The sequence below is a fragment of the Notechis scutatus genome, chromosome 9 (genome assembly GCF_049901735.1).
Source record: "Notechis scutatus isolate UNSWTSFEM ecotype Mainland chromosome 9, rNotScu1.2, whole genome shotgun sequence".
NCBI classification, from domain to species: Eukaryota; Metazoa; Chordata; class Lepidosauria; order Squamata; family Elapidae; genus Notechis; species Notechis scutatus.
Genome location: NC_142017.1, coordinates 20,562,063 through 20,575,860, shown reverse-complemented (window position 1 = coordinate 20,575,860; position 13,798 = coordinate 20,562,063). Strand labels below are relative to the sequence as shown.

At 45.8% G+C, this 13,798-nt stretch overlaps 1 protein-coding gene across 1 annotated transcript; it reads right to left on the bottom strand.

The window, feature by feature from the left end:
• Positions 1-2,381: 2,381 nt before the first annotated feature.
• LOC113420275 (chymotrypsinogen 2-like) lies at positions 2,382-13,415 on the bottom strand. The gene is made up of 7 exons (XM_026680116.2): positions 13,364-13,415; positions 10,656-10,759; positions 9,138-9,217; positions 8,672-8,750; positions 6,989-7,169; positions 3,873-4,006; positions 2,382-2,584 (listed from the first exon to the last, which is right to left on the bottom strand). Exons 1-7 carry the CDS (start codon positions 13,413-13,415, stop codon positions 2,423-2,425), a joined length of 792 nt encoding a protein of 263 aa, XP_026535901.1. The 3' UTR covers positions 2,382-2,422.
• Positions 13,416-13,798: the final 383 nt, after the last annotated feature.

The following is a 13,798-nucleotide window of genomic DNA, read 5'->3' as shown; positions in this document are numbered from 1 at the left end:
TTCTTCAAGCTTAGCAGCTTGAAGAGGTGGGGACTTCAACTCCCAGAATTCCCCAGCCAGCAAGGAAATGATTCAATCAATGAAACAACCCTTACTTAGGTCAGAGAGCAATGAAATTCCAGTGGCAGAATTCTAGTCGGTGCTGCTGAAGGACCAAATCTGGACTGCCTGATGTTTGCAAACTGGAGGAGAAGAAATATTTAACATTGCTAGTTCTTTTTTTTATCACCCCCCTTATTTACGGGTCCCCCTCCACTCAATATATGGCCCATGAAAATTCAGTAAATGTTGGACGTTTTGCTGCCTTTGAAGTGCCAGTTAACTTGGGTTGGCACTTTCCTTGAGAGCAGGAGTTGGTGTTTCTGCACATTTTGTGCCTGGAGAGTACCCCCACCCACACACACAAGCACACCCTTGTTCTCCAAGGTAATAAAGTAATTATTAACTTCCTTGCCCTTTGTTTTAGTCGTTTTCATTTTGTTTTAGCTTGTTTTAGTCGTTGAAGCAAAACGTTGAAGGGCGTGCATAAGGGCACCATCGTGCCTACCGTCCCTGTCCTATTGTCCCCATTTATTCGTACTTGTTTCCTGTATTCTTACCCATGTTTAAACTTATACCAATTATCTTGTAAGCGATGGACAAATCAAATCAAATCAAACTAAATTGACAGTTTGTTTCGAAAGGAGGTCGGAAAGGAAAAAGAAATAAAGGTTGCAGTTCCTTAATCACGTGGTCCTAAGTCTCTAGAAAATGGGTCTCCAACCTTGGCAACTTTAAGACTTGTGGACTTCAACTCCCAGAATTCCTCAGCCAAGCTGGGAGTTGAAGTCCACAAGTCTTAAAGTTGCCAAGGTTGGAGAGCCCTGCCCTAGACCAGTGTTTTTCAAAGTTGGTAAACTGGACTTCCAGTTCCCCAGAGTTTCCCCAGCCAAGGTGGCTGGGAATTGAAGTCCACCTATTTTCAAGCCAGCCTTGAGAAACAATGGATTACTAGAGTAACTCTTCTTTCTTGGCAAGAGTCGTTCACTTTTGCCTCTCTTGGCACAGTGTTTCATATCTATAGAAGATCAAGAGTTGGAAGGGACCTTGGAGGTCTTCTAGTCTAGCCCCTTGCTCAAGCAGGAGACCCTATACTGCTTCAGACAAATGGCTGTCCAGCCTCTTCTTAAAAGCCTCCAGTGATGCAACACCCACCACTTCTGCAGGCAACCCGTTCCATTGATGAACTGTTCTTATTAACTCTTCAATATTGTCCTACTGTCAGTTAATTTCTCCTTAATTCCAGGTTGCTTCTCTCTTTGATTAGTTTGCACCCATTGTTCCTTGTCTTGCTTTCTAGTGTTTTGGTAAATAGGATGTGGCAACCCCTCAAATATTGGAAGACTGCTATCATGTCACCCCTTTCACAAGACTGGACATACCCAATTCCAGCAACCATTCTTGGTGTGTTTTAGCTTCCAGCCCCCTAATCATCTTTGTTGCTCTTCTCTGCACTCTTTCTAGAGTCTCAACATCATTTTTTATATCGTGGCGACCAGAACTAGATGTAGCATTCCTAGGGTAGTTTTACTGAGGCCTTATAATTATCATGCAGTATAATTATATATTATCTTATGTAATATATAATTATATTGCAAGGCCTTATAATTATATTATCTGCATTTTTGAACTGCACCCACACATTTTACGGAATGCCTCCTCCATGTTGAGCTGCACCTGTTTAATAGCCACAACTTTCAATAGTCACAGCCCAAAAACCTGTTCAAGAATCCCGCTGCAATGCTGAGACACTGCACGGAATGCCAAATAATAATAATAGTAGTTTGGATTTGAGTATAGTAACAACTACTGGGAACATCAGATTGAGAAGGTTCTGGAAAATGAAAAAGTCAAGATCTTGTGGGACTTTAGAATTCAGACGGACAGGCATTTGGCTCACAACACACCTGACATAGCAATAGTTGAAAAGAAAAAGGGTTGGTTCATTGACATTGTAATTCTTGATGATGCACGAATTGTAGACATGCAGCAAGAAAAAAATCACAAAGTATCGGGACTTACAAATTGAAGTTGAGCGACTTTGGAAAAAGAAATTGTGTGTTTTCCCAATTGTAATTGGAGCCCTTGGAGCAATACCTAAAGGGCTGCCTTGCTATTTGGAAATTCTGAATTTATCAGACGTGAATACCCTGATTCTACAAAAAACCACCCTGACTTGGAACAGTTTATATCCTCTGACACTACCTGAACAGTTCCTAGGTCCTTGCTTAGGACTCGAGCTGTTGAGCTACCAACCAGCCCCAAAGGCTGTAAATCACACTAAAGATTAACCACCACCAATAATAATAATAACAATAATAATAACAACAATGATGCAAAATTTCTGCTGCTGCTTTTATTGCTGTTCCATCACTGGTGAGTGTTAGTTATTAGCAAGCGTGGATTCAATGAAGGGCAGAAGCTCCGTAACCCGGGCATAAACTCCCGGGCTGGAGGGAGAGCAGGTGCCGCTGCCCCAGGAGACGATCCCCACCAGATTCCAGGCCCCGTTCTTCTGACAAACCAGCGGACCGCCAGAATCCCCCTGCAGGAGAAACCAGAGAAGAAGGTCAGTGGCTGCTTGAACGTTGGGTTGGATGGGACTTCGGAGGAGATCACAAGGGGCAGATCTTCAAGGATGGAGACGGTGGCCTTGAGCAGGCCTTTGCTTCTCAAAACCAAAGCAGAATGACCAGGGGAAGCCAACTCTGGGGACTAACAAGAAGCAGAAGAGACCTAGAAACCTTTATTATACAAGTTCATTGATTCTCTGAAGATGGTGAGAACGTAATAACGACTTAATAATAACAGAGTTGGAAGGGATTTTTGTAGGTCATCTAGTCCAACCCCCCACCCAAGCAGGAGACCCTACACCATTTCTGACAGATGGCAGTCCAGTCTCTTCTTGAAAGCTTCCAGTGATGAAGTTCCCACAACTTCTGAAAGCAACTTCCGTTTCATGGGTTGATTGCTCTCCCTGTCAGGAAATGTCTCCTTATTTCCAGGTTGAATTTCTCCTTGTTCAGTTTCCATCCATTATTCCTTGTCTGGCCTTCAGGTGCTTTGGAGAATAGCTTAACCTCTTCCTCCTCTCTGGGGCAGCCCCTCAAATATTGGAGCACTGCTATCATGTCTCCCCTGGTCCTTCTCTTCACCAGACTAGCCATGCCCAGTTCCTGTAACTGTTATTCATGTGTTTTAGCCTCCAGTCCCCTAATCATCCTGGTTGCTCTTCTCTGCACTTTTTCTAGAGTCTCAACAACTTTTTTATAATGTGGTGACCAACACTGGATTCAGTACTCTAGATGTGTCTTACTAAGGCTTTATAGAGTGGTATTAGTACTTCCCTTAATCTTAATTGTATCCGTCTGTTAATGCAATTTAGGATTGCATTGGCTTTTTTGGCTGCCGCTGCACACTGCTGGCTCTTATTTAATTGGTTGTCCACTAAGACACCAAGATCCCTCTCACAGTTACTGCTATTAAGCCTGGTTTCTCCCAATTTACATGTGTACTTTTGGTTTTTCTTGCCTAAGTGCAAGACTTTACTTTTCTCTGCACTGAATTTCATTTTGTTAGACAGGCCGCGGCGTTCAAGTCTGCCAAGATCCACCTGGATCTTGAGCCTATCTCCCCGCAAGGTCACAACGTTTCTCTAGAAGTTCACCATCTGGGAGACATGAAGGTTGAAAGACAGAACTAAGGAAATGAGAAGAATCTATGATGGTTTTGTAACTTAAGACCTGTTCCAGAGGATGGAGAGCAGGAATTCTGGGAAGATACACAACAGCCCCTAGAAATTACAGACTAGGACAACCAGGAAAAAGCCATACCATGCAAGAAGATGCTCCTGCAGCCCCAGCACACACCATAACATCAACGATGCGGTTGCCCCAGAATTTCTTGCACTCCTGATTGGTCAGCAGAGGAAGAGCCACCTGTTGCAATTTGTTGGGCGAGACCTTGTCTGAAATAGATCAAACACACAAAAGATGAGACAAGACCCTCTCGTGTTTATGTCATCTCTGACCCTTGATTCAGGGATAAACCCATGCAGACTTCTCAGCTTCAAAACCCTTGAAATAAGAGCTTCTTGTGTTCCAATCTTGAGGGACTTCGTAGCAGCATGGGTTCTGGCGTGAAACGGAGCTTGCCCACTTCTAGTTTTTGTCCGTCAGTGGGGAAAAAAATCAAGTTTTGGAAGTTGCATAGAAACAGTGGCATTTACTTTTTTTAAAAAAAAGACTGAAGTTGGAGGTTGGGCCTTTAAAAAGATTGCTTTGGAGAAATCTATATATATAAAAGTGAAATACCATTCACACATCATCACAAAATCTCCAGAACCGTAAAGCCTACAAACTTGGAATTTGACACATATGTTCCTCTTGGCTTCTAGGGGCTCACTTAGAAAGGATTTTTCGAAATGACCATCAGAGCATTTTGTGTATTATTATTAACACGCTCTGATGCTAAGGAGTTCTACTCTCCCCACAACCATCTGAAAATAAATCTGTTCCAAATGCAAAACACAAGCAGAGGAGAGAAGTTTCAGTTCCAGTTTTAGTTTCAGAGCACCAAGCAGCTTCAGTACAGAACAGTTGAGCTAAGCCACGCCCAGGCTCCTTGCTGTCTCTTTGCTCACACAGCAAATACTGTTTCACTTTCCAAGCAGCCCTCAACTCTGACAGGACGCTAGCCAGATGAATACTGATGGATGCTGGTAGGCAGAGGCAGAATTATGTTTTCCTTATTTTCCTTCCCAAAACCTAAGCCCGATCACATAGTTTCATAGCGAAGCATGGGTATTGAGCTAGTTAAATAATAAACAAAGAATTCAGGGAGAAAAGGCAATTAGTTGTTGGGAGAAGATGTAAATATTAGTGATATTCAGCTTATATTGAAATATTATAGGATTTTCTTCTCTATAGAACAGCAGTCGCCAACCGGTGGGCCGCAGAGAAATCTCACCCCCAAAGCAATTAATTCAGGCTGCGCAGAAACACAAGGCTGCGCTGCCCACATGGCCCACGGGAACCCTCCCCGCCCACTCACTCCTTACCCGGCAAACTTGCCTGCTAAATTGCTATTTTTCCTTTTTCCGACCATCAGGTGTTCTGCTGTGGAGATTTAGATTAGCTAGGAAGCCAGATATGGTTGGATTTCTTGCTTTCTAGCTAGTCTTTAGATCTTCAACTCTACTTTTAAGCACAGCCGAACCTCCCTTAGGACTGAAGGTTCTATTATTCAGTGCAGACTCAGCAAGCAAATTTGAGAGACTGAGCTAGCCGATGGCAGATAGATAGATCACCGAATGATTCTGTGAGTAACTCAATCTGCCTGCCTGCTTTGGCTGATTTTGGATAAAAGTTGCTCTTTTTTTAATAAAAAATTCAATATTTATATAAATGTTTATAATATTTACATACAAGCCATGTCCAGCCAGTCACATGACCACCAAGCCACACCCACAAATTAGGCCACACCCACAGAACCGGTTAGTGGTCCCTGGGATTTAAAATTATGAGTTTGGTGGTCCCTGAGGTCCAAAAGGTTGGCGACCCCTGGTATAGAAAACTGCTGGCTAATTGATTGACTACATGGCATCGGGTTATTGTCCACTGTTAGCAACTACATATAAGTAGGCCTCAACTTACAACCTGCCGTTTAGCAATTATTCAAAATTATAACAAACCTCCCTAAAAGTATATAGGACCTGGTTCCCAAGTTCCAACATCTGCCCCCCCCCCCCAACCCTAACCCTAACCCCTCTCAGTTACATAACCACCATGTCAAGCACTTGGCAACCAAATAGCATTTAGACTTATATACTGCTTCACAGTGCTTTCTAAGTGGTTTACAGAGTCAGCCTCTTGCCCCCCCAACAATCTGGGTCCTCGTTTTACCGACCTTGGAAGGATGGAAGGCTGAGTCAACCTTGAGCCGGTCAGGATCGAACTGCTGGCAGTTGGCAGAGTTTGCCTGCAATACCGCATTCTAACTACTGTGCCACTGTGGCTCTATTTACTGCCATTTTCTGCAAAGCATTTTGTAATGTTTTTGCCAAAACGCAGGAATTGACTTCCTGTCTTCAACAAAACTAGGCTGTAGTAAACAATTGGGTCATTTAACCATTGCGGTGCTCACTTAACGACCGCCGCAAAAGAGTTGTAAAATTGGGTAGGGCATATGGGTGAACCGCTTTATGACTGTTGTAAGTCGGGGACTATGCATCTAGATAGATTTGATCCATAGTGATCTATTCAAAACCTGGTGAATTACAAGAACAATAACAGAAAAAACAGAACAGGATAACAGAGTTGGAAGGGGCTCTGGAGGTCTTCTAGTCCATCCCCCTGTTCAAGTGGGAGAATCTACACCATTTCAGACAAGTGGCTGTCCAGTCTCTTCTTTAAAATCTCCAGTGATGGAGCACCCACAACTTCTGGAGTTAAGATGTTCCACTGATTAATTGTTCTAATTGTCAGGAAATTCCTCCTTAGTTCTAGGTTGCTTCTCTCCTGGATTAGTTTCCACCCATTGCTTCTTATCCTGCCTTCAGGTGCTTTGGAGAATAGCTTGACTCCCTCTCCTTTGGGGGCAGCCCTGATATATTGGAACACTGCTATCCTGTCTCCCCTAGTCCTTTTCATTAGGACTAGGAGTGACATGATAACAGTGTTCCAATGCTTAGGTGGGGGGTTGGACTAGATGACCTACAAGGTCCCTTCCAACTCTGATTATCTGTAATTTAATATACTTGCTGCTCCAAAGAAGAGGAGAACAACCTATTCTCCACAGCAGCTGAAGGCAGGACAAGAAGCAAGGGCTGGAAACTAATCAAGGAGAGAAGCAGCCGAGATAAATAAAAGGACCCAGATTTCTGTTCATCAGAACTTTCCTTTCTGTTTCTTTTACTGCCTGTCCCCAAGAAGGAGAGTCCCCGTTTTACCCGTATGATGCAGGTATCCCCATCCACTGGTGACGCAGGTCATCCCACCAGGGAAAGCATCGGTGGCTTTTGGCAGACACACAGGAGACACGCGAGCCGTCAGCCGGGCCGGGGTGGCCAACTTGAGCAACGTGATGTCATTTTGTATGGTGAACATGTTATACTTGGGGTTTTTGAAGACCTGACAGAGGAAAGAACAGGGTTTAGTTCAAGCCAAGAGAAAGTTGGGATCTGTCTCTGGGAAATGCCTCTTGGGGCAACAATTGCATAATTGGTAACGCCTCTCTGGATTCCCGTGGGTGACACCTCTGCATTGTCTTGATGGTTGGTTGGTTTCATTTTTATTTGATTTCTGTGCCACCCATCTTGCCCAGAGACAATTCTGGGCAGCTTGCAAACATTAAAGCTAGTACAGATTAAAATAATAACAGTAATAGCCAGAGGTGGTTTTCAGCCGGTTCTGACCGGTTCTGGAGATCCAGTAGCAGAAATTTTGAGTAGTTCGGAGAGCCAGCAGATCCCACCTCTGACTGGCCCCGCCAACCCCATCTCTTCTCTGCCTCCCATTGAGTCCCAGCTGATTGTCTGGGTCTTCTTTGGTTGCCCTGCCCAGGAGAACGGAGCTGGAAAGCAGGTTAGTGGGGTGGGGAGCAGTGGTGGTATTCAAATTTGTTTACTACCGGTTCTCTGGGCATGGCTTGGTGAACATGACATGGCTTGGTGGGTGTGGCAGGGGAAGGATACTGCAAAATCCCCCTTCCCTCACCCTCTGCATTGACCTGCTTTCCAGCTCTGTCCTCCTGTGCAGGGCAACCAAAGGAGACCCAGCTGTTCAGCTGGGACTCAACAGGAGGCTGAGAAGAGATGGGGTTGGCGGGGCCAGCAGTCAGAGGTGAGATTTGCTGGTTCTCCGAACTACTCCAAATTTCCGCTACCGGTTCTCCAGAACTGGTCAGAACTGGATGAATCCCACCTCTGATGGGGGAGGGAATGGGGATTTTACAGTATCCTTCCCCCGCCATGCCCACCAAGCCACGCTCACCAAGCCACGCTCACCAAGCCACGCCCAGAGAACCGATAGTAACCAAGTTTGAATACCACCACTGGTAATAGCTACCGTTAAAAGATGGGGACGCGGGGAGCAAGAAGTACATGAGTAGAGGTGGGGTCTTTCCTAATCCAATGGCCCCTTCCAGAAGGCTGCAGCCCCATGGTGGTTGGCAGGGAGAACCGAGCTCGGTCTTCTTCAAAGGTAGTTTTTCAACCTCTCAGCATAGTTTATACAGCTGGCTTCCTCTAATCTCCCATCCAAATACTAACTCAGTCTGAACCTGCTTCGCTTGTTACATCATCCAAAAGTTGGCTAGCTGTGGCCATCACCCTGGGTTGCCTCCTGATTAGTTCAGCTCCTGATGACTTCATGAACACCTTCATGAACAGAAGTGGTGGGCCATTTAGATTCTTCTAGGGTCGTTTTTTCCCCCCCTCCTGGTCTACTCGACAACCTAATTTCTTATGTAGTGATGATGCTCTTTGTTACAACCCATGAAGCCACCTATTCAGGTTGTGCCCCTCAAAAACTAGTTTAGCAACCTTGTTCTGATACTCATTCTGCAAGGCTCTGCAACCTGCAACCTCATTTTTGTCCCGTAGATGCTGCCGTGTCACAGTTGCCCCGCTCACCTTGGCTATCTTGATGACTTGAGAGTCTTCCTCACGAGTACTTTTGTCAAATGCGCCCAGCACCACCAAGTGGCTTGTCCTGGCACGGAAGTGGGAAATTAGGAAAAAGAGTCATTAATTAAGAATCCCCTATGCAGCTGGATAAGATCTCTCTCTCTCCCTCTCCTTGAGAACGGAGCTGGAGACAGTATCCTGCAATCCCAAATAAAGAATGATCGATTGGTAGGAAAACGGAGTGGGGGATTTTCCTGCAGACTTTTTTGGGGGGATTTTCCCAGGGTCTCTGGTCCGCAGGATTTAAAATTATGAGTTTGGTGGTCCCTGAGGTCCAAAAGGTTAGCGTCCCCTGATCTAGGAAACTCTTAAGGGCCTTGTTATCTATGACCTCTACAATGTTGACCCCAAAGCCTGATTCTTCAAATATTTGAACCCCTCTGGCTAGATCTTCCATGAGCCCCTTTCTTACCTGACATTGCAGTGGGCAGCAGTGACCACCCAATTTTCATTGATCAGAGAACCGCCACAGAAATGGAAACCGGTCTTGTCCTGCAGAATGGAGGAGATTGAGTGGACTGTGAGAAAAAGGTAGTGAGATGCTCAGCTTCTCGGCTCACTAGCCCTCTGGGCAGTAGACCAAGGTGGTCAAAGGTTTGTCTGCCCTACTGATCCTCCCCACATTGGCCCCCTGTCCCGATGACTGCAGTCGCCATAGCCCTTAGACTTTTATACCGCTTCGTAGTGCTTTACAGCCGTCTCTAAGCGGTTTACAGAGTCAGCCTCCAACAATCTGATGAGGAGGTAATCAGAAAGATCCTAGAATGAACTGAGATGGACAGATTAACTTTAAAAAGAAAAGAAAAAGAAGACTCAGAATACTATCTGATATGGAATAGGTTCTATGAGTCACTTAAAACAAGGGGTAGAAGTTAGAGGAAGAAAAACGATTAAGGTTCTTATTAAAAAGAGGGAGGATATAGAACTATAATTGCTATAAATATTAAAAATATGAATGAGTTAAATACAAAGAATGGGAACTGTTTTGTATGGGAACTGTAGCATTACTAGAGCTGTTAATTTAGGTGTTATTATGTTATTACTATTGTTATTAGTAAATGAACAATATTTTTACAGTATTAGCTATGTTTCTTTTTTATAAATAATGTATCCGGACAAAATGCTGTATTCAAAAGTTGTTTATGAATAAAGTATAGTAGTAGTAGTAATAGTAATAATAGTAAACAGTCTGGGTCCTCATTTTACCGACCTCAGAAGGATGGAAGGCTGAGTCAACCTTGAGCCTGGTGAGATTCAAACTGCCAAATTGCAGTCAACCAGCAGTCAGCAGAAGTAGCCTGCAGTACTGCACTCTAACCACTACGCTACCGTTCTCTTCTCCATCACTTTAGATCAGGGGTGTCCAACCTTGGCAACTTTAAGACTTGTGGACTTCAACTCCCAGAATTCCTCAGCCAGCAAAGCTGGCTGAGGAATTCTGGGAGTTTAAGTCCACAAGTCTTAAAGTTGCCAAGGTTGAACACCCCTGCTTTAGATCAAAGGTCTTCAAACTTGGCAAGTTTAAGACTTGTGGACTTCAACTGCCAGAATTCCTCAGGTAACAGGACTGGAGGAGGAATTCTGGGAGTTGAAATCCACAAGTCTTAAAGCTGTCAAGTTTGAAGACCCCTGCTTTAGATCAATGACCCTCAACCTTAGCAACTCTAAGATGGGTTGACTTCTACTCCCAGAATTCCCCAACCAGCAAGGCTGGATGGGGAATTCTGGGAGTTGAAGTCCACCCATCTTAAAGTCACCAAGGTTGAGAGATTTTGTTTTAGGTCATGGCATCCGCTGCATCTTAACCCAGCCGGAGTTCTCGCCTGGCACCAAAAGGTACATCATTTTCTGACCCTCTACCCAATGCCACCACCAACCTATTTGGTCTTCCAAATTTCAAGGCAGAGCAAAACAGGTGCTGCATTCTTACCTGCAGGGAGACCTGCCAAGGCCATGAACCGGGCACGGCATCTTCCCCATTGACTATCCGGGCATAGCCACTGATTAAAGGAGTGATGGCAGGGACACCACAACCTGTCAATGAATCAGAACATTAATCCCAAAGAGAGTCTTCGACCTGGACTCAGACCTGGGAGGAGAGTGGTTTTCCTTTGAATCTGTTTGTCAACCCTGAAGCTGACCTGACCGAAGCCATTTGGAGGCTTCGGTGTTGCCACACTGGAGTTGAGGAATAGGGAGCAGGGAACAGAGATAGCTGGGCTTTTGTAGCCAAAACAAAATACTCTCTCCTGGGAACCAAGGACATCCCCACAGGGGGTCAGAGAGAGGAGGAGAGAAGTTACCAGGCAACCGGATGGCAACCTGATTGGACCATGTGACTTTGGGGACTTTGGGGAAAAACTTTTAATTGGGTGAAAACCACAAGAACCCAATCAGAGTCGGTCTTCACCAGAACTGTGCCAATATCAGAAGTGGCATTCTACTGGTTCGGATCGGTTCCATAGAACTGGTTGTTATGATTCTGTGCATTTCGGAGAACCGGCAAATCGTGCCCCTGGCTCGCCCTGACCCTTTCTCCCCTCCCCTCCCCTCCCTTCCCTGCCCAGTCAGTGCTTATCGCTCATGCCCGACATCGCTGACTGCATGTCCCCCCACCTAGTCACTCCTTAAGGTATTTTTCCCCCTCCGGACGATCAGATGCTATGCGCCCACCTCTGCACTCCATTTTTTTTTTTTTGCCTTCCTGGGCCTCAGGGAAGGCTTCTGGGAGCAAAAACGCCCCCCCAGGAGGTATTCCTGAGGCTCAGTAGGCAAAAAAATGGGGTTGCTGGAAAAAAAAGAAGGCTTGCCCACCCAGTCACATGGCCATACCCACCTAACCGTGCCCACCCAGCCACATCCACAGAACCAGTTGTTAAAAAAATTTGAATCCCACCCCTGGCCAGTATGATATAGCTAATAAAACTATTCTTTGAGGAATTCACCTGCTTTGGAGTTTTGTTTGCTATGGGTGTATTACTTGCAACCCCGACACTGTTATTGCGAAGGGTTAGAACCCACCCATTTACTTTACATACTGGAGTCCGGTTGTGTAGTGAACACAAGCACTTGTAAACCAGAACAAATCCAGTCTGGTCTTCCGTATCCAGGAAAGTCGCCAAGTCAGGAGTTTAAAAAAGGCAGACTTTTATAGAAATTTAAGCCAGGCTCTTGTGGCTGGATAATGCCGGTGGCATCTCAATTCAATGGCAATAGCTGAAAAGGACATAGCTAATGGAGGCCCAGTTGCCAACCCCTGGAATTCAGTTGTTTAGTTTTGCAGGGATGCGGTGGCTCAATGGTTAAGATGCTGAGTCTTGGACTGTTATAGGTCTATAGTACAGCAGTTCGAGACCCGGGTGCCACGAAATGGCGTGAGCTCCCATCAAGTGACCCAGCTCCTGCCAACCTAGTAGTTCAAAAGCATGTAAAATGCAAGTAGATGAATAGATACTGCATGCAGGTGTCATGCCCCTGTTGGAATCTGATTCTGAGGGGGAGATTGAGCAGCTGACAGGGAGTGGGAGGGTGGCTCCGGTGGCTGTGGAAGAAACTGGGGAAGGGCACAGTCCGGCTGGGCATTCAGAGGAAGACCCAGGCCCACCCCCTCTTCATCCTAGGGCACGCAGGGAGGAATGGAGAAGGGAGCAATGTGGGTTATGGGGGAGAAAAGGGCCCTGATTCCCTTCATTAGCTGCAGCTGGGAAAACAGGATTTAAAAAAGGCGTTTGCACACAGCACCTTGCTGGAAGCAAAGCGTGAATTATTCCGGTTTGTCAAGTCTTATCTGAGTTCTGGCATCCTCCCAACTGTGTGTGTTTCGTTATCTTTTGAAGTCTGCAATTCCTTATCCTGCCCTGTGTCGTTAATTGCTGCAGCTTGTGGTTTGTGTTGGTTTTTATTTACAATTTATATGTACTTTGGGTTCGGATGGAATTTCTTCCCTTTAAAGACTGTTCTTGGGAGTGATTTTTCTCCAGCCGATGATAACTGGACATTGGGGGCCAAGTTGGCAGTATTAAAGGGACTTTACCTACTTTTGTGACTTTGTTGCTTTTGTGCCACACCCCGGGTCATCACAGCAGGTAGTCCTCAACTTACGACTGAAATTGAGCCCAAAATGTATGTTGTTAAGTGAGTTTTGCCCTATTTTATGATTTTTCCCTTGCCACAGTATTTAAATGAATCACTGCAGATGTTAAATTAGTAACATGGTTGTTAAGTGAATCTGGTTGGTTAGGAGGTCACTAAAAGGGAAATCACATGACCCAAGGACACTGTAACTGTCATAAAGGTGAGTCAGCTTTCCAGCATCCGAATGTAAATCACGTGGCCATGGGTATGCTGCAACAGCCATAAGTGTGAAAAACGGCCATAAGTCCCTTTTTTCAGTGCCGTTGTAACTTTGAACGGCCCCTAAATGAACTGTTGTAAGTCAAGGACTACCTGTCAGACCCTCAGGGACACCTGTAGTTTTGGTTTGAAGGCCATGAATTCGGAGTCCTTTTCAGAGATGCCAAAGGGAGCTTCCAGCCTCCTGCCTCCCCTCGGGGACCCACCTCTCTACCGCCTGGAGAAACCTACGTTGGGGGTCTCCTTCCCAACTACAACGAGCAAGAAGGAGCTTCGGATACTCACCACTGGCGGCACCCAGGAGAGCCAAGCAGGAGAGCACCCAGAGCAGAGCCATCTTTGCTTCTTGGAGGAACTAGGAGGAAGGTAAGAGCCGTGGGTCCTGATATAGGGAGCAGGGGTGGACATGTGGCCTGAGAAGAGCCCCTGTCCAGGCTGGTTCCCCACTATCTTATCGCCTGAAGACCTTGAAGATAAGCTCAGCTCCCGCAGGTCAGGCCAAGTGGGCGGATGGGCAAGGGGCCAGGTGGCATGGCAAGGAGATGGCCGGGGGTTGGCTATCTGGGAGGGGGAAGGTTTTTGCTGGAAGCCCTCACCCCTCAAGCTGGCAATCCATTGACCTGTGTTCGATTGGAGGCTCTTCAGAACAGAACAGGTGAGATTAACAGAGTTGGAATGGACCTTGTAGGTCATCTAGTCCAACCCCCCCAGCCCAAGCAG